Genomic DNA, 26,617 nt, shown 5'->3' with positions numbered 1-26,617 from the left:
CATGTGTAGTGTACTTCCTTCCGTAGCACCCTGGGCCCCATATGCCGGCCCCAGAGTGAGGGAAAACACTGTACACTCAGCTCCCTCTACTGGCCAAACACAGCAGCGCCTCTACGCCTCCCACCTTGACCTTGCATTGATCCACGTCCAAGCATTTTGTGTCCACGTACGGTGAGTTTCATTTGACGTCTGAGAAACGGAACCAAAATGTTTTATGAGTCAGTGAAGCTGATAATTCAAAGGGAAATGAACCTCCGACATGAATTGTACATGTGCTATAAGAAACGTTTATATCAAAATACAAATGCAAGAAATATGTATGAAATGTATTTTTCCTGACTCTTAAAGTTGCACTGGTACCGTATTTGAAGCGTGGTGTGTTCAACGCTGGTCACCGATTTATGTTTGTCACCGACGGCTTGCCGTAAAAGTGTTTCCAAGATGGCGGCAAAGGACGCATGCGCAGTATAAGCTGTTGCAGATTTACTTCCGTTAGCAGATTTGGTTGCCATACTTTCGTCCTGCACGTTGACATTGATGTAAGTTCTTCGTTTCCTTTGTTGCCATTGCTTTATTCTGCCTTTTGTGTGTTATTATCACACGAAGCTGTTTTTGTTGTTCAGTGTACCTGTTTAACGTGTTGTCTCGGCTAACATTAGCGTGGAATGGAATGGCCTTTATTGTCATTATACAAGATGTACAACGAGATCATTAATAGCATGTCCAAGCTTTCTAAGCAAATAAAATACAAATTATGTTACCTGCACTGGTCTTATCAATACATACTATTCAGAAGAATGGAACATAGGTAAAGAATATGAGGACAATCGCAGGGAAGTATCCATGTACATTAGCTAAGTATTACACAAGTTGTAATACTATGTTACGTGACGCTTTAACAGAAGCTTAACATTGAACACATCATCACCTTGATATTTAATTGAGACCTACATCAGTAATCACAGCATTAATAAAGGATTGGCATAAATGACAATTTAGGACATTTAAGAATAATAGAACTCTACTCTATATATAAGTAGAGTGGAACCTTGGCAAGCATCATTCTTTGGTTCCAGACGGTCCAACTTCATAACTTCATCCATAACTCCATAACTTATAGTTTGACATGTACAAAAGAACTGTAAAGAAATGATGAACGAGCATTTTAGCTTACCTTTAGCTTCACGGAAGACGGGAGGGAAAGCAGGAAGGCGGAGGTTGATCTCGCCGCCATATTGTGTCTTTGGCAGCGAGAGTCAACCACTGATGACATCATAGACGGGTAACATAGCATAGCTGAGGTCCACTGTTATATTTGACTTGTACAAAAAGTACGATATTGAAATAGTATTTGGATGAGCAGGAAATTTATGAGTGGATTCAAAATGATTGAGCATAGCATTTGGGAGCAGGTGGGATCCTGCTGTGGAGTACTGATGCCTGCGTTGTGCTATGTCAGACAAGGCAGGATGGGAGTCTGCTGTCTAGTAGAATCATATCTATGTGGAGTACTGATGCCTGCGTTGTGCTATGTCAGACAAGGCAGGATGGGATCGTGGACTTCAGCGCCTGCTGCTCCGACGGTCCAAGCTGAGGCAGCGATGGGCGCCCCTCTTCAAGGCTGTCCCATGCACAAGGAAGGTGTGTCTGCTCAAGGTGATACTGCATAGTAATACTAAGCATCATGTTGTCTGTCGGGAGTGTGATGATACACTACCCTGTTGGCGTCCTTATGAGGAGTACTATAACGATTGCATGTGTACTAGTCATACAGGATACTATGAAAACACTATGCATTGGTTTGTCTTTGCATTTTGCCAGCACTGTCTCCCCCATCACAATGTCCCATGCATCAAGCCCAGCCTGCCGGAGGTAAAAGACGTACTGGTGTCCAAGTAGCATAGATGTGATGAGTGAACGTGGTCTGCCTGTAGTGTCTCCGCCTGCAGAGTGTCCCATGCACGGAGCAGAAGCGGGTCCGCTTCACCAGGACCGGGCCTATGAGTTTGTTTCCTGTCCCAAGAGGGCTGCAGCGGGCTTGACCGATGACGTAGACCCAACAAACATGGTACCTGCAATATTTTCTACTCCATTTTGGAAGTGTCAAGCCAGAGCTCCCTTCATGTGTTCTTGATGAAATACAACCATGTCATGGTGCACATGCAATGCTTGAGAAGGTCATGGAGGCAAGGCATCTTCTTATATTGTCCTTGTGCCCAGATGCCCCCCCCAAACCAAACGCCTGCTCCAGACCAGCCTTTCACGTTGTCTGTCTCTCGAGAAGAGTCTTCCATTCCCCGCCACGGCACAGGCAAGAAGTGGGTGTACCCGTCTGAGCAGATGTTCTGGAATGCCATGCTGCGGAAAGGGTCGGCCTGCCAAGCGCACACTTTCATTCTCTCATCATAAGAACTCGTGGCTGTAGCTTTGGAGATGATGCTAATGATTAGCATGTGTCATCACTTGCCAGGTGGCGCTGGCGTGACGATGACCTTGCTTCTGAGGACATGAACAACATCATCAAGATCCACAACAAGAACAATGAGCAGGCGTGGCAGGAGATCTTGAAGTGGGAGGCCCTGCATGCTGGGTGATGCACACAATTCTCCAAACATCCATCTCGCCGTTCCCAAGTCCATGTCAGACCTGTTCATACTGCTAAATCTTCCTCCAGCGAATGTCCCTGCGGTCCTGCCTTGAAGAGGTTTGGAGGTAAAGCCAAAGAATACTCCCCACGGGCTCGCTTCCGCCACTGGATGGGGTAGGTTCATTCTCACTGCAGCTGGGTTGCGGTCGTGGTCGGTTGATTGCTATGTTCTATCGTCCCGCCCACCGGCGATGATGGATGTGTGAAACATTGGCTGTCAATAGAGCTTCTCTACCTTGTATTGTGTATACGCCCTTCTACGTGTCGTACGCCCTTCTACGTGTCGTACGCCCTTCTACGTGTCGTACGCCCTTCTACGTGTCGTACGCCCTTCTACGTGTCGTACGCCCTTCTGCGTGTCGTACGCCCTTCTACGTGTCGTACGCCCTTCTACGTGTCATACGCCCTTCTACGTGTCATACGCCCTTCTACGTGTCATACGCCCTTCTACGTGTCATACGCCCTTCTACGTGTCATACGTGCTTTCTACGTGTCATACGTGCTTTCTACGTGTCATACATGCTTTGTCATAGGCGTGAGTGGATTGATTGATGATGTAAGGTGTGTCTCTGTGTGGAGTGCAGCATTTGAACTTCCCTTTGGTCTTGGTGTTGCAGCTATGAGCTCCCCTTTGACCGTCATGACTGGATCATCGACCGCTGTGGGAAGGAGGTACGCTACGTCATCGACTACTATGATGGAGAGGTGGACAAAGATACATACCAGTTCTCCATCCTGGATGTACGCCCAGCCTTGGACTCTTTAGATGCTGTGTGGGATCGCATGAAAGTGGCCTGGTGGCGCTGGACCTCCTGAAGGTCTCATAAGTGTTGTTCCCATTTTCTGCTCTTGGCAAGATGAGGAAAACTCCAGCCAATCATGTCTCTTCAACTTTCTATGTATTTACTCAACCAGAAGTCTCTCCACAGTGGAAGAAGTCTCTCCACAGTGGAAGAAGTCTCTCCACAGTGGAAGAAGTCTCTCCACAGTGGAAGAAGTCTCTCCACAGTGGAAGAAGTCTCTCCACAGTGGAAGAAGTCTCTCCACAGTGGAAGAAGTCTCTCCACAGTGAAAAACATCTTTTCAGCTTTTAGCCTCCTGTTAGCATGGAACCTCGTTATCACCCATCTATGATGTCATCAGCACTTTGCTAACACCTCAATTCAACAAATAACTTCTTCCTTTACATATACTGTATGTACTCCCCCCCACCACCACATGGACTCTGTGTATGCGTTTCCATAAAGGTAGTTTTCTGCGTGTAAAATTCCAATAGTTTGGTGTCGATGTGGAAGAGGAAGTGGTGGAAGTGGAAGTGGTGAGGGCGTGTGTGTGTTCGGAAAAGATGAATGACTAACCGAGGTTCCAGTGGATATATAGCCCAGGCCGAGAGCGCCCCCGCGTGGCTGCCAATGGTAATGTCACTCGATGCTTCACGAACGAACATTTCCAACCATTGTCACGTCTTCATACTGTACAGTGTACATCTTGGAATATGTAGGTCACACCTGACCGTGGAAGGCACCGGACCAGCCAAAGTGGACGTTATTGTGCACAAAAGAGGATGTCCGTTTCCTCTAATAACTCATCAATGTTTCTCTTCATGTCATCATGCCTTGCAGATGCACTGGCCTGCTGATGGCCGCAGTAAGAATAAATCAACTTCTAAATGCTGACTGAAAGGACCTCCGTACACAGTGTACAGTATGATGGGGGAAAGGGAAGGAGTCATAAATGAGAGAGCAAAAGGCTTGCTGGTATGCGAGTCTTCTACGATTCAATCTGTCGTTACACATCAACACTGATAGCTTAGTCAACACTTCCTTATATTCTTCATCTGCGCTTTTGCTGCCACACGCTTGCTCTAACTCGTATACTGAACATGACTGCCCTCTACCGCTGGGTGGTATTTGGTACCTTTAAGTTTGTGGTCACAATCATTTTTGAGTAGTTTTTGGTTCAGCCATCCATCAGGTTATGGCTGTTATTTTTTTTCCTTACAGGTTCATTTGTGGATTTATGAAAAAAACATTGGTCACTTTATTCCTATTTAATATTATTTGTATTTTTACTTTAATTATTATTTTTTGAATTTTCATAATTTTCTGATTTAAAAAAATATATAATTTTACTATATAAGAATATATATATACACACACACATGTTTGGCTTTTAGCAGACATGAAGACTTGATGAGCGATATATCAGCTAAACTATTCCAATTTCAATCTGCTTTGTAACCTTGCTGGATCCTTGGGCCCATCAATTAGATGAAAAATGTTCTACCCACTTATTCATGGTTTTTGTCCTTCTCATCAAAGCCTGTTTGAGTTGCTTGAAAAGCCAACATGTGTGCTGCAGTGCTCAGCCAAGGTCTGAGCAGGCTGCGTATTATCTTGCTGCACCACATCACTTGGAGAGATGAATGGCTTCAGATTCAGTTCTGGATGAACAAGAAGGCATCCCATCTCTTCCCTTTCACACTGCAACCCAGACTACAAGTCTCATGAGTGGACCAAAGCATAAAACCCACAAAAACCAAACTTACTGACCTTTTTCAAGTCATGACCAGATTTTCACCAAGATAAGTTTCAGAAGCAAATGACGAAGAGTAGAAAACAACTCACACTGAACTATAAATGGCCTTAGGCTAACACATTAACACCCATTCAGCTACACCATAGCATCACCAGGGTTAGGGTTAGGGTTGGGCCTAGGGATGGGGGTTAGGTTTAGGGTTAGGCATGGGCCTAGGTTTAGGGTTAGGGGTTAGGGTTAGGGTTAGGGTTGGGCCTAGGGTTAGGGTTAGGGTTAGGGTTGGGCCTAGGGTTAGGGTTGGGCCTAGGGTTAGGGTTGGGGTTAGGGCTAGGGTTAGGGTTAGGGTTAGGGTTAGGGCTAGGGTTAGGGTTAGGGCTAGGGCTAGGGTTAGGGTTAGGGTTAGGGTTAGGGTTGGGCCTAGGGTTAGGGTTAGGGTTTAGGGTTAGGGCTAGGGTTAGGGTTAGGGTTAGGGCTAGGGTTAGGGTTAGGGTTAGGGTTAGGGTTAGGGTTGGGCCTAGGGTTAGGGTTAGGGTTAGGGTTAGGGTTAGGGTTAGGGTTAGGGTTAGGGTTGGGCCTAGGGTTAGGGTTAGGGTTAGGGTTAGGGCTAGGGTTAGGGTTAGGGTTAGGGCTAGGGTTAGGGTTAGGGTTAGGGTTAGGGTTAGGGCTAGGGTTAGGGTTAGGGTTAGGGTTAGGGTTAGGGTTAGGGTTGGGCCTAGGGTTAGGGTTAGGGTTAGGGTTAGGGTTAGGGTTAGGGTTGGGCCTAGGGTTAGGGTTAGGGTTAGGGTTAGGGTTAGGCTAGGGTTAGGGTTAGGGTTAGGGTTAGGGTTAGGGTTAGGGCTAGGGTTAGGGTTAGGGTTAGGGTTGGGCCTAGGGTTAGGGTTAGGGTTAGGGCTAGGGTTAGGGTTAGGGTTAGGGCTAGGGTTAGGGTTAGGGTTAGGGTTAGGGTTAGGGTTGGGCCTCGGGTTAGGGTTAGGGTTTAGGGTTAGGGTTAGGGTTAGGGCTAGGGTTAGGGTTAGGGTTGGGCCTAGGGTTAGGGTTAGGGTTAGGGTTAGGGTTAGGGTTGGGCCTAGGGTTAGGGTTAGGGTTAGGGTTAGGGTTAGGGTTAGGGTTAGGGTTAGGGTTAGGGCTAGGGTTAGGGTTAGGGTTAGGGCTAGGGTTAGGGTTAGGGTTAGGGTTAGGGTTGGGCCTCGGGTTAGGGTTAGGGTTTAGGGTTAGGGTTAGGGTTAGGGCTAGGGTTAGGGTTAGGGTTGGGCCTAGGGTTAGGGTTAGGGTTAGGGTTAGGGTTAGGGTTGGGCCTAGGGTTAGGGTTAGGGTTAGGGTTAGGGTTAGGGTTGGGCCTAGGGTTAGGGTTAGGGTTAGGGTTAGGGTTAGGGTTAGGGTTAGGGTTAGGGTTAGGGTTAACCTAACCCTAACCAGCATACCTGGGAGGCTGAATAGGTGTCTGCTACAGTATGTTAAGCTAGCACATCAACACCTATTCAGGTATTCATAAAAAAAGCCTGGACTCTTCATCTTGATGATTGGAAAGCCATTTCAATGTTGTAGATGAAATGAAAAAGCCGTGTGGTGAATAATGCCCCGCCTGTGTTGGAGCGTAGCAGATCTTAAAGGCCACGAGCTCGCAGGTACGACATGACCTTTGAGAAGATTTACACACCCGATCAGCTGCTAATCACAGCCATTGATCACAGTAATGCCGTGTGTTGTCTACCCATTCGGCCGGGGCCCTAAGCAAGATGCTGGCTTAGCTTGGGGGCCCCTACTTTGTCAATCTACCATGAATCTCTAACCCCACCCCATCTTTCTTTCTTTCAGTGTGGCTTGTAAAGAATTGCACTTTCAATGGGATGTGCTTCCCTTGACTCAGTCAGGAATATGATAATTCATCATGACAAACGTCAGCATAACTGTACATTCATGGAACATTTGAACAGGGGCGGGGTCAAGCTAATGACGGGGCTGGATTCATACAACACACTGGCTTGAGTCTCTGTTGCTATGGTGACTGCTCCCTAACGCTTGTATCAATAAACACAGTAATCCTCATAATCCCAAGAATAAAGCAAAGAAACCCCCCACAGCAACAGCAGCGTATGTCATCCATCTTTCAGAAGCCAGCACACTGGATGGATGGCACGCCGGGGACCACCGGGACCACCTGGGACCAACTGGATCCATCCAACGTGGATCAGCTAAGAATCAATGGCCAGAAAAAACACCTCCACCCCATCCTTGCCGTGTCGGCGACACCGCTTGGCCAACATTTGCTTTTCCTGTCCTTTCTGCCTTCTGATGCGGCCCTTCTTTGAAACATCACTTTTCACCTGGCATCCCGACAGCCTGCGTGGTACAGACTGGCCAGCCTGGACCATCAAGTCCACTAAATGGCTCTAATGGATGGCTGTGGGTGAGTCGCCTCCTTTTCTCCTGTGGAGGATAAAGGTCTCCTTGGCTGCTCCAAGTCATCCGTCTTCCCTCCTCACCGCTACCAATCATTTGCAGCCTTTGCAGCCTTTTTTCCTTCCGGCCTGACGTGGCCTCTTCATTTGCTGTCACACACCGACCTTCCTTACTCATCAGCATCTCCATGACAACTGCCTCTTGATTGACACCTTTATTCCAACGGTCCTTTGATGGAGCCCATGGCCAAGGTTGGGCCAGGGGTGTCCGGGGGTGACCAGGGGTGTCCGGGGGTGTCCAGGGGTGTCCGGGGGTGTCCAGGGGTGCTAATATTGAACTTTGTTTGAAAACATGTGAGTGCAACAAAGAAGAAATCCGGAGGGGGCAACCACTTTCACACCACTGCAGTTGTGTGCTTCCAACATGTGACACGTATGGATGCTATGTGGTTGTAGCATGAACACATGTGCTGTCTTATCTTATCTTATCTTATCTTAGCAGCTGTAAACCTGAAATGTCCCCTTGTGGGACTGATAAGTTTATCTTATCTTATCTTTTATTATTATGAACTTAGCAAACTATTGGTAATTCAGCCTGTAATGACAGCAACGTGCACTTCCGGGTAGATTCCAGGGCGAGTCGAAAGAAGGCGGTACCATCGAGTGAAGCGCTAACATCCAAACCCGAACCGGATGTTACGAGCAATTTGGTTGATTGAATTCAATCAAATGACTTCTATTATCATTTGAGTTCAATAAGACATTTCTAAGTCATTTCTATTTCCAACAAAACGGAATCTGCCGCCCCGCCTGTCGCGAGTGACATCCAATCAGGGTTGGAACCACCGAGGAGGGCGTGGCTTCCGTTTGTATGGAAAGGTAGCAGTGATTGAGCATTAGCATTAGCATTATGTTTGGTAAACACCTAACAGCGCTATCAGGGATCCTCCCACGGCCGTCGTCCCTGGGGGGCGACCAACGGGAGCATCCCTCATTCTTCCTGCTTGTCAGGAGGCTGCGACTCCACCGGAGACTTGACAAGACTTTAGGCAGACTTGGGATTCTAGACTTCACACTTGCTGCCATCGCTGGCGGTTCCACGGTTGTGTGTTCGGTTGGGCCCGTGATGGAGATGAGGGCTTGCAGTCCCGTGTGCCTGCAGCAGAGGGAGCTCTGACCTCATCGACACCTGCAAACAAGTCCGTGAGTGCAGGTGAGTGCTGGCTTGAAATGTTGGTGGAAGGAAGGAAGTGCCTGCTTGGCATCGGACCGGTGCAGTAACAGCCTTACTTCTCCCTTACTTCTCCCCCGCCAGCCCTGGCTTGATCCTTCAGCCAGTTTCCATGACGATAATAGCATCATCATCTACTTGCCGTTTGCTACCTGTGACCTCATGTCAAATACTTTGTAGTCGCAGTATACGGCATTGCTAGAAAGCTGCAAAGGGAGGCAAACCCTCCAACCTGTACACGGGTACACTCCAGCACTTCCTGCTCCAGCACTTCCTGCTCCAGCACTTCCTGCTCCAGCACTTCCTGCTCCAAAAGCCACACCCGGGCTACACACATGCGGTGCAGTCATGATGGCGTTATAGGTCACACAGCACACGGCTACTTCTCTACACCATCCGCCGTCCTATCCTTGATGTCTGTATGCTAGTGCTATGCTAATATCGCAGTAGTCATGATGTCAAGCAGTGAGATTGTAGTTACAGCAAGTGTATGGCTGTAATTGTGGTTACTATGGTTACTATTGCCACTGCTAAATTGGACTGTTCCCTTTCAGTGATATCATCTCCATGGTGACCCTTGGCCATCATTGATATCTAACCGATGTGGTCCTGGTTGTCACTGTTGTTGTCATGGCAATTGTTGTTGCTGCTGTTTTTGTCTCTCTCTCTCTCTCTCTCTCTCTCTCTCTTGCTATTGGACACCACGTGGTCCGAGCGACACAGTTGCACCTTTTGGTCCTGATGGGCACCCAAACGGCAGCTTGAAGAGGCTAGAATGGACAACATCAGATCTCCTCTGGCGGAATCAGCCTTGGTCAGGAATGTGCTGTGTTGAGAAGGAAGGAAGTTAGGATCATCATGCTTCATCTTGACAGACAGCCCTCATGCTCCCGGGCTCCAGCTTATCTTGAAGGACCTGGGATTTCATTAAAAATGACATTTCCCTGAAGACGTGAGCTTGTTAGGATGCCGTGGAGGAATTAGCTGATGAGCCAGTGGAATGGGAAAGGTCTCAAATGGAAAACGGCTGCCGTTTATCAGTCCTGATGGCTGTGAAGGAAATAAGCGTGCACTTAGCGCACGTGTGGCATAAGGAAAGGATTATCCAGGGAAGCCTGTCAGAAGTGATGCAAACGATGTGCTTGGAGTAGCTGAGATGTTCCAGCAAGCAGCATCCACGTCTCCGTCACCGTTCTCTCACAATCAAGCCACTTCAACTTCCTTCCCTAAAACGCTACGCCTCTCTGACCGCATCACAACTCCACCCATGCCTCCACACCTCGTGGACCCGTGCGCTTCCTTTCTAGGAATGATGAGGTTGGTTAGAATATTTCTAGGAATGATGTGGTTGGTTAGAATATTTCTAGGAATGATGTGGTTGGTTAGAATATTTCTAGGAATGATGTGGTTGGTTAGAATATTTCTAGGAATGATGTGGTTGGTTAGAATATTTCTAGGAATGATGTGGTTGGTTAGAATATTTCTAGGAATGATGTGGTTGGTTAGAATATTTCTAGGAATGATGTGGTTGGTTAGAATATTTCTAGGAATGATGTGGTTGGTTAGAATATTTCTAGGAATGATGTGGTTGGTTAGAATATTTCTAGGAATGATGTGGTTGGTTAGAATATTTCTAGGAATGATGTGGTTGGTTAGAATATTTCTAGGAATGATGTGGTTGGTTAGAATATTTCTAGGAATGATGAGGTTGGTTAGAATATTTCTAGGAATGATGTGGTTGGTTAGAATATTTCTAGGAATGATGTGGTTGGTTAGAATATTTCTAGGAATGATGCGGTCGGTTCGAATATTTCTAGGAATGATGTGGTTGGTTAGAATATTTCTAGGAATGATGTGGTTGGTTAGAATATTTCTAGGAATGATGTGGTTGGTTAGAATATTTCTAGGAATGATGTGGTTGGTTAGAATATTTCTAGGAATGATGAGGTTGGTTAGAATATTTCTAGGAGGAATGATGTGGTCGGTTAGAATATTTCTAGGAATGATGCGGTCGGTTAGAATATTTCTAGGAATGATGTGGTTGGTTAGAATATTTCTAGGAGGAATGATGTGGTTGGTTAGAATATTTCTAGGAATGATGTGGTTGGTTAGAATATTTCTAGGAATGATGTGGTTGGTTAGAATATTTCTAGGAATGATGTGGTTGGTTAGAATATTTCTAGGAATGATGTGGTTGGTTAGAATATTTCTAGGAATGATGTGGTTGGTTAGAATATTTCTAGGAATGATGTGGTTGGTTAGAATATTTCTAGGAATGATGAGGTTGGTTAGAATATTTCTAGGAATGATGTGGTTGGTTAGAATATTTCTAGGAATGATGTGGTTGGTTAGAATATTTCTAGGAATGATGTGGTTGGTTAGAATATTTCTAGGAATGATGTGGTCAGTTAGAATATTTCTAGGAATGATGTGGTTGGTTAGAATATTTCTAGGAATGATGTGGTTGGTTAGAATATTTCTAGGAATGATGTGGTTGGTTAGAATATTTCTAGGAATGATGTGGTTGGTTAGAATATTTCTAGGAATGATGAGGTTGGTTAGAATATTTCTAGGAATGATGTGGTTGGTTAGAATATTTCTAGGAATGATGTGGTTGGTTAGAATATTTCTAGGAATGATGCGGTCGGTTCGAATATTTCTAGGAATGATGTGGTTGGTTAGAATATTTCTAGGAATGATGTGGTTGGTTAGAATATTTCTAGGAATGATGTGGTTGGTTAGAATATTTCTAGGAATGATGTGGTTGGTTAGAATATTTCTAGGAATGATGAGGTTGGTTAGAATATTTCTAGGAGGAATGATGTGGTCGGTTAGAATATTTCTAGGAATGATGCGGTCGGTTAGAATATTTCTAGGAATGATGTGGTTGGTTAGAATATTTCTAGGAGGAATGATGTGGTTGGTTAGAATATTTCTAGGAATGATGTGGTTGGTTAGAATATTTCTAGGAATGATGTGGTTGGTTAGAATATTTCTAGGAATGATGTGGTTGGTTAGAATATTTCTAGGAATGATGTGGTTGGTTAGAATATTTCTAGGAATGATGTGGTTGGTTAGAATATTTCTAGGAATGATGTGGTTGGTTAGAATATTTCTAGGAATGATGAGGTTGGTTAGAATATTTCTAGGAATGATGTGGTTGGTTAGAATATTTCTAGGAATGATGTGGTTGGTTAGAATATTTCTAGGAATGATGTGGTTGGTTAGAATATTTCTAGGAATGATGTGGTTGGTTAGAATATTTCTAGGAATGATGTGGTTGGTTAGAATATTTCTAGGAATGATGTGGTTGGTTAGAATATTTCTAGGAATGATGTGGTTGGTTAGAATATTTCTAGGAATGATGCGGTCGGTTCGAATATTTCTAGGAATGATGTGGTTGGTTAGAATATTTCTAGGAATGATGTGGTTGGTTAGAATATTTCTAGGAATGATGTGGTTGGTTAGAATATTTCTAGGAATGATGTGGTTGGTTAGAATATTTCTAGGAATGATGAGGTTGGTTAGAATATTTCTAGGAGGAATGATGTGGTCGGTTAGAATATTTCTAGGAATGATGCGGTCGGTTAGAATATTTCTAGGAATGATGTGGTTGGTTAGAATATTTCTAGGAGGAATGATGTGGTTGGTTAGAATATTTCTAGGAATGATGTGGTTGGTTAGAATATTTCTAGGAATGATGTGGTTGGTTAGAATATTTCTAGGAATGATGTGGTTGGTTAGAATATTTCTAGGAATGATGTGGTTGGTTAGAATATTTCTAGGAATGATGTGGTTGGTTAGAATATTTCTAGGAATGATGTGGTTGGTTAGAATATTTCTAGGAATGATGTGGTTGGTTAGAATATTTCTAGGAATGATGTGGTTGGTTAGAATATTTCTAGGAATGATGTGGTTGGTTAGAATATTTCTAGGAATGATGTGGTCAGTTAGAATATTTCTAGGAATGATGTGGTTGGTTAGAATATTTCTAGGAATGATGCGGTCGGTTAGAATATTTCTAGGAATGATGTGGTTGGTTAGAATATTTCTAGGAGGAATGATGTGGTTGGTTAGAATATTTCTAGGAATGATGTGGTTGGTTAGAATATTTCTAGGAATGATGTGGTTGGTTAGAATATTTCTAGGAATGATGTGGTTGGTTAGAATATTTCTAGGAATGATGTGGTTGGTTAGAATATTTCTAGGAATGATGTGGTTGGTTAGAATATTTCTAGGAATGATGTGGTTGGTTAGAATATTTCTAGGAATGATGTGGTTGGTTAGAATATTTCTAGGAATGATGTGGTTGGTTAGAATATTTCTAGGAATGATGTGGTTGGTTAGAATATTTCTAGGAATGATGTGGTTGGTTAGAATATTTCTAGGAATGATGTGGTTGGTTAGAATATTTCTAGGAATGATGTGGTTGGTTAGAATATTTCTAGGAATGATGTGGTTGGTTAGAATATTTCTAGGAATGATGTGGTTGGTTAGAATATTTCTAGGAATGATGTGGTTGGTTAGAATATTTCTAGGAATGATGAGGTTGGTTAGAATATTTCTAGGAATGATGAGGTTGGTTAGAATATTTCTAGGAGGAATGATGAGGTTGGTTAGAATATTTCTAGGAGGAATGGTGCGGTTGGTTCGAATATTTCCAGGAGGTTGTGTTTCCAGCGTGTGAAGATATGAAGTGTCACCTCTGAGGGAGAAGGAGCAGACAATGAAGAAGCAATCAGGAGAGAGAAATGTCATATTTGCATATCTCCAGGTATATGACAGGTAGCTGGGCAGGGCTCCGAGAAGATAGTTTTGCATATTGGAAGACATTTCCGTTGCTTTTCAGGATTACTTTGCGTGGTAAAGGTTACATTTGACCGCAGGGAAATAATTTTTATTCCCCCTTTCCCAAGTGAAGGATTGAGTCCAACAGAAGGTTTTCCACCCTTTCCTTTCCAGGTTTTCTCCCTCGTCACTGCGGTTTGCTCCTTGACCTTTCACATTTCTTCCACTGATCAGTGATTGCAGCGATAGCGCTCTCTTTCTCACCAAGCTTCTACTTCATGTTCTTCTCGTCCATTCCGGTCTTGTGCAGGTCTCTCGTTCATTGTTGGTGGAGATGAGAGTTTGTGTGTCTTTTCCACACTATGGTCTCCACGCGGTGTCAGCGTATTCTGTGTCCGGGAGGAGCCGGGATAGGATGAGAGCTGTCATTTAGACCAAGTGTGCTTAGTGCACGAACTAAGTAGCTCTGGCACGTTCATGACAACCTTGCCATGAAAGCTCACACTCTGCTCCTTCTTTCGTGCCATGGCATCTCCACGATGTCAATCACACCGTCAAAGACAGGATCCATACCTCCTTTCCAAACATCCACTGATTCCATCAGGACCTTCACTCAAGCTGCCATCAATGCTGCCGCTGCTGGTGTTTGCTACTCATTGGAGCTAGCTAGCAGTAAATGCTGACATTTATGGTTAGCCGTCCCCTTTCCCTGTAGGTGTGATGTATAGACAACATTTGCATTTGGAAGTACGCAACATTTCCCGGGAAAATATGGGCTAAAGACTCCAGTCAACTTCCTCCTCAAACAAATAGATGAACGATCAATCATTCGCCAAGGAGGTCTTGTATGTCAGGAGCTACAATGACGGAGTAGATGTTCTTCAGTCATCATAATTAAAGGCACGCATGCTTGTTGCCGTGTGTCATTGCCACTGTAGTGTGGTTACCGTAGCAACAAGCCTCCCTCATTAGTGTGCTGCAAAAACATGGCAGCCACCAGCGTGGAAGATCTTCAAGCACGTTGATACCGGATGTGTTTACTCACCCACAGCGTTATCGTTTGACAATAGGACATGTATTCTATCCTGCGTGAAATCATCCAATCATTCCTCCGCTCTGCTGCTTCGTCTGTCACAATTCCATCCCATTCATACGTCTGCATGTACCTTCACTCGCCAATCACCATCCTGTCATCAATAAATAAATGTACATGTAGAAGAATAAAGGAAAAAGTAACTCTTTGACCTGGAAAACAGGATGACAACAGGATGATACAACCCTGGCTTAGATAGGCCTGCTGCCTTCATTCAGAAGATATCATCCAGTAGATACCATACACTATGACACAGTAGGATGGATGGATACGGATAGGTATGGATGGATGGATGGATGGATGGATGGATGGATGGATGGATGGATACGGATAGGTATGGATGGATGGATGGATGGATACGGATAGGTATGGATGGATGGATGGATGGATGGATGGATACGGATAGGTATGGATGGATGGATGGATGGATGGATGGATACGGATAGGTATGGATGGATGGATGGATGGATGGATGGATACGGATAGGTATGGATGGATGGATGGATGGATGGATGGATGGATACGGATAGGTATGGATGGATGGATGGATGGATGTGTCATTTGCTGGTAAAGTTGTGTTGCCTGAGGATCATGAGATAGCGTAGGAACGTCAAGATGGTCTGTGCTTCCTTAATTGGACATGTATGATATGAAAATGTCTGAAGAGCATAAAATGTTTACTTTTCTTCCAATACGGCTGAGGGAGCGAGAAAGACTAGTCCCACCAAGCCCAGCCCCCCCCCCCCCCCCCCCCCCCCCCCCCACACACACACACACACACACAGTCACCCCAATTAGCCAAGAAAGCCAGACGGTGTCTCCTGGGAAAAGGGCCCAGCGGGGGGCCAGAAGAAATGAATGAGACGCTGCAGCAACAGTTGCGTTGGTTGGAAAAACGTCCATTTCTTCTTCTCTCCGTGTTTGATTCCAAAATGACGGACGTGTTTAATGACTGCCCTCCTCACCTTGCGCCTCAGTCTGTGCTGGAACATTTCCAACTCCAAATTGTTCCTCGTCACGTTTCAAAGAACATGCCAGGCCTCAGATGTGCTGACTTTCATCCCGCCATCGGAGCGTGTGCTAATAAGCATGATCATGCTAATCCTCATGTTGGCTACAATCTTTCCACCAGCTTTGCTTTCTCTAGAAAAACTCCGTCTGGTCAGCTGTTTGATGTGGAATCATTTCACATGGTTTCTGCACGGACAATGACTCCCCGGGACACGCAGGTCGGGTTTAGCGAAGCGGGCGGTCTGCATCCTAAATGGGAGGGGCATGGTGTACCACCACCATACAGCCCTGTACCAACATTGGCCGTATGGTCAGCACAGTAGGCCCTCTTCAAGTACTTCATCCAGCGTAGGAATTGTAAGGCAAACGGAGTAGTAAAGCAAACAGGTTGGTCCCGTCCGTCCCGGTGTCCCTTGGAGAGGTGAAATAGGAATTATGGAGACAAGAAGAAATAGAAAATGGATGCCATGTGATCTTGCAGCACAGACCTTTCCTTTGGCTCGTGTGTGGTATTCCCCTTGCTGCTTCATTAGTGGACTGCATCCTCCGTTTAAAGATCCCCAGAGACAACTGCCCCCCCCCCCCGAGCCATCAGAAAAACAGCCAAGCATGTGCCCCAAATCAACTTATTAACAAGTGGCAATTAGTGGAGGTTTTTCTATTGGCAATGATTTCCAAGGAGACCTCGTTAGGCCTTACAAGCGTGGAGAGAAGGACGCGTGGCTGACAGCTCCGCTCAAATATTTACCATTAATTAGCAATGACACAACAACCACCACTGCGGCAACACTTCCCGTAGCTGGCAAAAGCCGGCCTTCAGAATAAAAGCATGTGAGGAAAACCGTGTACACAGTCACACCCACCACGGACCAGGTTTCATTTGTCGCTGACGAGGGGTCTCCATCAGGGTTTTATGTTGCCGTAGCTGATAGCCATCGTCCGTGGGCGACGGGCGGGTACCGACGGGCGGGTACCGACGGGCGGGTACCGACGGGCGGGTACGGACGGGCGGGTACCGACGGGCGGGTACCGACGGGCGGGTACCGACGGGCGGGTACCGACGGGCGGGTACGGACACCAATCACATGCATGATGGCATATTTGCTGCACACAGGAGGAAAAGATGCGAGGCGGTGGTGTGTGGGGCTCTAACAAAGTCTTGATGAAGACCACAAGACAAAAGTAGAACATCCATGACACCCACAGGAGAAGGGCTGGAAGACAAGGCCTAGCAAAATGGCAGTCAGACGCTAAAAAGCCAAAGTCAGGTTGGAGAGCCAAAAAAGAAAAGGCGAAAGCCAAACGAGACGTGGAGGAAGATGGAGAAAGAATCATGACTTTCCAGACCAGGACTTGGAACAGGAAGGACGTGTGCAAGTAATCATCCTCCTCCTCGAAGAGCGTTTCCTGGCCACGCCCCTACTCAGTGCTCAGGTGTCAGCTACTTGCCTTTTAACATTTGACATCTCCATCTTCATGCTGTCATTCATCAGGATGTGCAGTGAAGGCATCAGGTCTCCATCCAACACTGCGCATCCTCAACATTCTTGGATCTCCATCGTCAGGCTTCAGCTTCATCCGACTCGGCGACGTTGAAGTTCGCCCAGGGGCGGGCAAACGTTCTGACGCGGGGGCTGAGTGTGTGATATCTGATATGAACGATGAAGGACCAATCGTTACCTTCAAACATCAGAGGTCGGCTCAGACGGACTCGGACTACTTGCAAGCCATGTTGGCAGGTTCACACGCTTGGCAGCCCGGATGCGGCCCCCGAGCTGTAGCTTGCCCACACCCGACCTATTCCATCGACGTCATCCATCATAGTGAGATCAATAACTGTGTGACGGGACTCCCTGAGGGGAGCAGAGGTGCCGTCATGTGGACTTTCATTTTATTGGGGGGCTTATTGGCAGGTGGGCCGATGGCGACTTCATCTCATCTCCTGCTTCTTCCATCACAAATACAACAACCTTCATTTCCTGCGCCAGGACGTATACCTTGATGTGAAACAGCAGACATTGCAGATATGATCTCATTTTAATATTTGTCTCCATCGAGCCGCCCTGCTGCTCTAATTGGATTCCCTGGGAGCTCGTGGGGGGGGGGGGGGGGGGGTCTTATCCGTCTGCGGCATCACGTACGCACAGCTCTTTTCTCCAGGCCACGCATCTTGTCATCACCATCCAGCAGCTTTGGCAAAGAACACGCAAACGGGCGCGGCAGTGATGGTGGAACATTGGCGGAAAGATGGTTGGCCACGCGAGGATCCATCCCACCGTATCTGCACATGAAAGATGGTTGGCCACGCGAGGATCCATCCCACCGTATCTGCACATGAAAGATGGTTGGCCACGCGAGGATCCATCCCACCGTATCTGCACATGAAAGATGGTTGGCCACGCGAGGATCCATCCCACCGTATCTGCACATGAAAGATGGTTGGCCACGCGAGGATCCATCCCACCGTATCTGCACATGAAAGATGGTTGGCCACGCGAGGATCCATCCCACCGTATCTGCACATGCACAGTTCCAATTCCTCTCGTGACATCAGAACTGATACACGGAATCACCACCTGAGTCACTTCCTTTTTTCCTTTCTTCTGCCGCTGGGGGGCTGGCATCTGTGTTTGTGTTCAGGCGTTTGTGTTCCATGGCGCGGTGAGGCGTTTGTGTTCCATGGCGCGGTGAGGCGTTTGTGTTCTAGGGCGTGGTGAGGCGTTTGTGTTCCATGGCGCGGTGAGGCGTTTGTGTTCCATGGCGCGGTGAGGCGTTTGTGTTCCATGGCGCGGTGAGGCGTTTGTGTTCCATGGCGCGGTGAGGCGTTTGTGTTCCATGGCGCGGTGAGGCGTTTGTGTTCTAGGGCGTGGTGAGGCGTTTGTGTTCCATGGCGCGGTGAGGCATTTGTGTTCCATGGCGCGGTGAGGCATTTGTGTTCCATGGCGTGGTGAGCCGTTTGTGTTCTAGGGCGTGGTGAGGCGTTTGTGTTCCATGGCGCAGCGAGGCGTTTGTGTTCCATGGCGTGGTGAGGCGTTTGTGTTCCAGGATGCGGCGTTTGTGGTGAGGCGTTTGTGTTCCATGGCGTGGTGAGGCATTTGTGTTCCATGGCGCAGCGAGGCGTTTGTGTTCCATGGCGCGGTGAGGCGTTTGTGTTCCAGGATGCGGCGTTTGTGGTGAGGCGTTTGTGTTCCATGGCGTTCCACGCCCCGGTGAGGGTGCTCGTCTTTGTGAAGCTTTGACAGCGTTGGTATTTGCAAGGCCACCTGGCAGCCCCCCCCCCCCCCCACTGTGCTGGCCGACCCGTCTGCCTGCTGAAATGAAATTAGAGGGGACTTGATGGCGCAGCCCACCCAGGCTGATTGTATTAGCCTAGCATAAACGGCATTTGCTACTTGTGTGAGGCCATCAGGAAGGAATAGATTGGGCCCGGTGGGGCCTGCCACTGCCACTTGCAACACAAACACATCCAAGCGTGGTGGGGGGGTGTTGAGTTTTGCTTGGCTGGGGGGGTGGGCCTGCATGAAGAGCTCGATGTGGCGCCGTCTGGCAGAGGTTTCTTGTTCTTTGTTTTCCTGGGTGGAGCAGCTTAGTTTTGCTCTCCACCATGGAGTGTTGTGTAAAAGATAGTCATCAATATCAATATTCAATATTCAATATTCATCAATATTCAATGTAACATTCAACTGAAAATACGTCATCATGGGATGTTCCATCAGGCAACTTAATAAGGTCATTTTAAGGTCGCTTTCGTCATGTAGAAAAGCACAGATACTTTTCTTCTCATGAAAGCCACTCAGACAGCGCAGACATTCAGTATGCTGCTTTTATTCTTGTATTTCCTTTTTGCGCTTGTTGTGCAGGCAGCCGTGTCTTGCGTCTGGGGCGGAGCAACAAGGCGCAAGGTGGGCACAGGTGCGAAGGGCTACCAGTTTGATGCACACTTCTCAAGTAGCCAATTTGCCTTTAACTATATGTTATTATATATATATTATATTATAATATATATTATATTATATATATATGTTATTGTGACCAATGGATGATATTCATCTACCCTACCGCGAGGCTTATAAAGCTAGCAGTTAGCTAGCCGAACATAAACAAATGCACAGCAACACATGCTCGCTGGAAGCAGTACACCAAACACACTGTTAGCATGCTAACAACGGCATGGCTAACGTAGCTCAGCAGTTAGCGACCAGCTAACACTCCAATATGACGGTACAAGCAGCGTCTAGCCTTGAAGGAATGACCAATAACCAGGTTACTCACGTTTACAAGCCACATTGGTAGTTGGACATCAAACTCTGACACCTGCTCGGCCGTCCTGGTGCGTTCAGGTGCCCATCTAGTGTTGCAAATAGGACGTGAATCATGTTCACTTAAAGCAGCAAAAGACAATAGACACCATTACACCAATCTTTTGTACAAAAGTATTTATTTGTTTTTTTACTATTTTCAAATATGTCGTCCTTCCCAGTTTACATGTAACTGGGATTTAAAGAAGAATAGCAACGGGAAAGATGAGATGAGCTCACAGGTGAGGGTGGAGGGTGGAGATACATCAATGCTGTTTGAATTGCACTGCTGTTGATTTGTTTGGCTGGATGGACGGATGGATGGATGGATGGATGGATGGATGGATGGGTGGATGGATGGATGGGTGGATGGATGGATGGATGGTGGATGGAAGGAAGGATGGATGGATGGGTGGATGGATGGATTGTGGATGGTGGATGGATGGGTGGATGGATGGATGGGTGGATGGGTGGATGGATGGATGGATGGATGGATGGGTGGATGGATGGATGGATGGGTGGATGGGTGGATGGATGGATGGATGGATGGATGGATGGGTGGATGGATGGATGGATGGATGGATGGGTGGATGGATGGATGGATGGGTGGATGGGTGGATGGATGGGTGGATGGGTGGATGGGTGGATGGATGGATGGATGGATGGATTGTGGATGGTGGATGGATGGGTGGATGGATGGATGGGTGGATGGGTGGATGGATGGATGGATGGATGGATTGTGGATGGTGGATGGAAGGAAGGATGGATGGAATGATGGATGGAAGAAAGGATTGATGGATAGATGGATGGAAGTAAGGCTGGACGGACGACGGAAGCATGGAGGATGGAGGGTAAAGAGGCCTGGCAGGTTGCCCAAGTTAATGGAAGTTAATGGAAAGGAGGCCATATGAGATTGGAGTAAAGAGTAATGTGGAGTAAAGAGTAATGTGTAGTAAAGAGTAATGTGGAGTAAAGAGTAATGTGTAGTAAAGAGTAATGTGTAGTAAAGAGTCATGTGTAGTAAAGAGTAATGTGTAGTAAAGAGTAATGTGTAGTAAAGAGTAATGTGTAGTAAAGAGTAATGTGTAGTAAAGAGTAATGTGTAGTAAAGAGTCATGTGTAGTAAAGAGTAATGTGTAGTAAAGAGTCATGTGTAGTAAAGAGTAATGTGTAGTAAAGAGTAATGTGTAGTAAAGAGTAATATGTAGTAAAGAGTAATGTGTAGTAAAGAGTAATGTGTAGTAAAGAGTAATGTGTAGTAAAGAGTAATGTGTAGTAAAGAGTAATATGTAGTAAAGAGTAATGTGTAGTAAAGAGTCATGTGTAGTAAAGAGTAATGTGTAGTAAAGAGTCATGTGTAGTAAAGAGTAATGTGTAGTAAAGACTAATGTGTAGTAAAGAGTAATGTGTAGTAAAGAGTAATGTGTAGTAAAGAGTAATGTGTAGTAAAGAGTAATGTGTAGTAAAGAGTAATGTGTAGTAAAGAGTCATGTGTAGTAAAGAGTCATGTGTAGTAAAGAGTAATGTGTAGTAAAGAGTAATGTGTAGTAAAGAGTCATGTGTAGTAAAGAGTAATGTGTAGTAAAGAGTAATGTGTAGTAAAGAGTAATGTGTAGTAAAGAGTACTAGTATGCAGGAAGACTACATTGGACGTTAGCTGTGTGTGTTGCCATGGCAACTGCTGGGCGATGGCTTTCCGATGTGATTATTGAGTGATTGAATGGGCCAGTATGAACACATGTTGTGGGATGTTCTGCTTCCCAGGCCTTGTTAGTGAATGAGATGGAAACGGATGATGATTTAGTCCTAAAGCAGATTGTAGCCGCTGTGTTTTTATTAGCCACAATGGAGGAAGCGGCTATATTTCACAAACAATGACTTGAATATTGCCTGATCTGCGTGGGCTTGAGGCAGAATGAGATTGGAAAGTAGCCGTTTTAGCTTTGCACAGCAGAAAAGACCTTCTGGGTGCTGCTTGTGTGGCGGGATGTTGATGGATGTCCGACTGAGTTACCTGTTGCTTTACCCGATAATATCATCAACATCCAACATCCATGAGCATACAGCCTCCTCCTTTGTTCCACGCATGCTAGGTAGCATTTTCACATCTCCACAACAGGACATGACCTGGAAAAGCAGGACATTTGGTCACTGTGAGAAATTCTTCTAAACGTTATGCTAAGAGCCAGTCCCGCTCGTCCAAGGAAGGCCCTTGGCTTGGCCAACTTCCAGGAAGATGAAATGAAGAGGTAGAGGAGCGTGTGTACTGATGGGAAGGGAACCAGGACAGAAGGAGGAGGTTTATTCTGAGAGCCTTCCAAGCAAATGGCTGCCATCGTGACAAAGAATTCCAGGGTGGGAAAGGAACCATAGCGTAGGATGGTAGGAAGTGATGGCTGGGATGGACAGGAAGCGGAGGCAGAAGCAAAGCAAAGGTCGTCAGTAACCAGAGGAAGGTCAGAGGAAGGTCAGCTCTGAACACGAACGTCCCCCTGCTGAAGAATGCCACTGCAGGGTACCTCCTTGCTCCGCCCCTCGTGGGAAGTCATGTGATCTGGGGAGGAGACAGAGAGCAAGTGGGAGGAACCAAATGGAAAAGTCCAAATCAGGAAGGGAAAGGTTGGAGGTGAGAGGTCAGAGGTCAGTGGTCCGTACAGAACAAGAATGACTTTAGGTTTCATTTAGCTAGCTGATGCTAAATCACCAACTTGCTAACCTCATACTGCTCACCGTCAACCTGTCACTGGCAGATGACTGGCAGGTGACTGGCAGGTGACTGGCAGGTGACTGGCAGGTGACTGGCAGATGACTGGCAGATGACTGGCAGATGACTGGCAGGTGACTGGCAGGTGACTGGCAGGTGACTGGCAGGTGACTGGCAGGTGACTGGCAGGTGACTGGCAGGTGACTGGCAGGTGACTGGCAGATGACTGGCAGGTGACTGGCAGGTGACTGGCAGGTGACTGGCAGGTGACTGGCAGGTGACTGGCAGGTGACTGGCAGGTGACTGGCAGATGACTGGCAGGTGACTGGCAGGTGACTGGCAGGTGACTGGCAGGTGACTGGCAGGTGACTGGCAGGTGACTGGCAGGTGACTGACACCTAGTGAGCAGCGTAGAGTACTACATGTCCTGGCAACCTCTCAGTGTGTCTTGTATTTCTACTGAAACATCTTCTGCTCCCAAATAGTGTGGAACGTGGGCTTAATCTCTCGCCTGATCATAGTTGCTCATTATTTTATTTGGCCGTATTTGCATTGGGTGTACTTACACAATACAATGGACAATATAACAGTCATCTATGTTATTGTACTTTTCCTGTATTTGCCCCCGACTGCTGACCACCAGTCACTCATTGGCTGATCCGGGCATGCACTGTGGTCTCACCAAGAAACGCAGCTTTCTGATTGGATGTTTTCATTGTTCCTTGATACTAATATTTGTTATATTTGTTCCAATTCATTTTTCCTCAAAAAGTCATTATTTGTGCCCTTCCGAATACTGTGTTCAGGTTGGGCCCCACCCCTAGCACCCCTAGCACCCCTAGCACCCCTAGCACCCCTAGCACCCCTAGCATCCCTAGCATCCCTAGCATCCCTAGCACCCCTAGCACCCCTAGCACCCCTAGCACCCCTAGCACCCCTAGCATCCCTAGCATCCCTAGCATCCCTAGCATCCCTAGCATCCCTAGCATCCCTAGCATCCCTAGCATCCCTAGCATCCCTAGCACCCCTAGCACCCCTAGCACCCCTAGCACCCCTAGCATCCCTAGCATCCCTAGCATCCCTAGCACCCCTAGCATCCCTAGCATCCCTAGCATCCCTAGCACCCCTAGCACCCCTAGCATCCCTAGCATCCCTAGCATCCCTAGCATCCCTAGCATCCCTAGCACCCATCCATTTTCTATCCCGCTCATCCCCACTCGGCCGTGGAGTTATTCATTCAATTGTCCATAGGTATGAATGTGAGTGTGAATGGTTGTTTGTCTATATGTGCCCTGGGATTGGCTGGCCACCAGTCCAGGGTGGACCCCGCCTCTCCCCCAAGACAGCTGGGATAGGCTCCAGTTGGATGGATGGATGACCAACACGTATTCATCTACACAACAGCATCAACATCATACCTGGGAGGCTGAATACAATCAATGAACAAAAGTACACCAAAGCAAGTACACCAAACTGTAGGACCTGGTAGGACCCGGTAGGACCCGGTAGGACTGGGTAGGACTCGAAAGGACTCGGTAGCACACGGTAGGACCGGGTGGAGGGGGGAGGACTTTGGTGGAGTACACGGTCCCGTAGCCATGGTGTACGTGCTGGAGGATGAAACAGGTATGTTGTTCATTGAGCAGCCCAACAGAAGCGGGAAAGAGTCAACATGCGGTGGAGATGCCTCCAAGTCCTCCTGGGATGGCTGGGGGGTCGGGGGGACTTGTGATGTGATGCGGGTGAGGGGTCACGCGTTTGGTGAAGAGAGGACTCTCCTCGACTACGCGTATTCTTAAGCAATAACAACGTCATCCGTATTATCCACCCAAGAATACCCGTCACCGAAGAGAGTCGTTCAGGAGACGGGAGGCCAAGCAGAAACCATGTGGTCAGTTCCACTGCCATGCACCCTGCCACCCTGCCACCCCACCCCACCCCACCCCACCCCACAACACCCCACCCTCTTCATGCTGGAGTGGAAAAGACACATGAAGACCAAAGTGGAAGTTCCATTGATTGAAGGCTGCGTTCCATCAATGGATGCTCTGCAACGGAGAACGTCAGCATCCACCACCTTCCATGTTCCACGTGCACGTGTCACATGACACGCTAGTCCGCATGACCATCACACCACCACCACAATGCATGGACGCACTGGAGCGCTACTACTGCAGTATTCTTATACTGCTATGCTACATATACTGCTGTACTTGTACTACACTACCTTGGCTACACCGTAGATACTGCTGTACTTGTACTACACTACCTTGGCTACACCGTAGGTACTGCTGTACTTGTACTACACTACCTTGGCTACACCGTAGATACTGCTGTACTTGTACTACACTACACTACCTTGGCTACACCATAGATACTGCTGTACTTGTACTACACTACCTTGGCTACACCATAGATACTGCTGTACTTGTACTACACTACCTTGGCTACACCGTAGATACTGCTGTACTTGTACTACACTACCTTGGCTACACCATAGATACTGCTGTACTTGTACTACACTACCTTGGCTACACCATAGATACTGCTGTACTTGTACTACACTACCTTGGCTACACCATAGATACTGCTGTACTTGTACTACACTACCTTGGCTACACCATAGATACTGCTGTACTTGTACTACACTACCTTGGCTACACCATAGATACTGCTGTACTTGTACTACACTACCTTGGCTACACCATAGATACTGCTGTACTTGTACTACACTACCTTGGCTACACCGTAGATACTGCTGTACTTGTACTACACTACCTTGGCTACACCATAGATACTGCTGTACTTGTACTACACTACCTTGGCTACACCATAGATACTGCTGTACTTGTACTACACTACCTTGGCTACACCGTAGATACTGCTGTACTTGTACTACACTACCTTGGCTACACCATAGATACTGCTGTACTTGTACTACACTACCTTGGCTACACCATAGATACTGCTGTACTTGTACTACACTACACTACCTTGGCTACACCATAGATACTGCTGTACTTGTACTACACTACACTACCTTGGCTACACCATAGATACTGCTGTACTTGTACTACACTACCTTGGCTACACCATAGATACTGCTGTACCTGTACTACACTACAATACTAGCTCATACACGTCCAATACTACGTGACATCATAAAGATATTCTTATATAAATATTGTACATTGTGCCATATGAAATCTCAGCATTCTTTCATATCATAGGATTACTGCATAGGATTAATATAAAATAGGACAAAATAGGAATATTGTTTGCATGGAACGGTGGTGAATGGCTGCCTTTGTAGTATGATTCAGCAATGTGTGGGGGGCGGGGGGGGGGGGGGGGGGTGGAGCCAACAAAGCTCAGCTCAGCTGAGCTCAGCTTCTGCTGGGTGACGTGTGAAAGTGACTTGGGGTGTAAAGGAAAAGGAAAGACGACCTACCTGCACCCTCCCGCTGACGCCCTGACAGCCCTGGGGGGGGGGGGTCACAGTGTCAAGAGGAGCTTTTTTATCAGCAGCACCCCCCCAAGACAAGAACACTTCAACATCCTTGTACTTATATGTATATGATGTACTCTACACACCTATACTTATATACTCTATGCTACACACACCTACTACTCTATACTACACACAAACACTACACTACGTACTGTATTATCATAAGTCCATCATACATGCTAATCATCATTACTTCCATATTTCATACATAACTATTACAATGGGGATTATTCACCATCAATAATAATAATAATAATAATAATACTTGATGTAAAACATCATGACTATGAAGTATATGAGCATATTTCATTCATAACTATTACAATGATGATTATTCACCATCAATAATAATAATACTTGATGTAAAACATAATGATTATGAAGTATATGAGCATAT

The 26,617-nt window shown here is 46.5% G+C and overlaps 2 protein-coding genes across 6 annotated transcripts in view; both read left to right on the top strand.

The window, feature by feature from the left end:
* The first annotated feature begins 453 nt into the window (after positions 1-453).
* LOC131108776 (holocytochrome c-type synthase) lies at positions 454-4,323 on the top strand. Of its 4 annotated transcripts, none has more exons than XM_058060084.1 (8): positions 454-539; positions 1,538-1,641; positions 1,822-1,872; positions 1,935-2,068; positions 2,221-2,369; positions 2,471-2,590; positions 2,675-2,761; positions 3,265-4,323. In XM_058060084.1, exons 2-8 carry the CDS (start codon positions 1,548-1,550, stop codon positions 3,461-3,463), a joined length of 834 nt encoding a protein of 277 aa, XP_057916067.1. In that variant the 5' UTR covers positions 454-539; positions 1,538-1,547; the 3' UTR covers positions 3,464-4,323. The 4 variants fall into 4 exon arrangements, with proteins under 4 accessions (XP_057916067.1, XP_057916070.1, XP_057916069.1 ...); XM_058060083.1 differs by having other exon boundaries at positions 456-539; positions 1,538-1,656; XM_058060087.1 differs by lacking the exon at positions 1,822-1,872.
* Positions 4,324-8,479: 4,156 nt separating this feature from the next.
* snx7 (sorting nexin 7) overlaps positions 8,480-26,617 on the top strand; it is a 29,556-nt gene continuing 11,418 nt past the window's right edge. The window contains exon 1 of one of the 2 annotated variants that reach the window (XM_058059900.1): positions 8,480-8,797. The gene's annotated coding sequence lies outside the window, so the exon portion shown is untranslated. The remainder of the gene's footprint in view (positions 8,798-26,617) is intronic. The other variant, XM_058059899.1, reaches the window with a different exon arrangement.

This window comes from Doryrhamphus excisus, chromosome 21, assembly GCF_030265055.1.
Source record: "Doryrhamphus excisus isolate RoL2022-K1 chromosome 21, RoL_Dexc_1.0, whole genome shotgun sequence".
Lineage (NCBI taxonomy): Eukaryota > Metazoa > Chordata > Actinopteri > Syngnathiformes > Syngnathidae > Doryrhamphus > Doryrhamphus excisus.
This window is presented reverse-complemented; position numbering and strand designations above follow the sequence as displayed.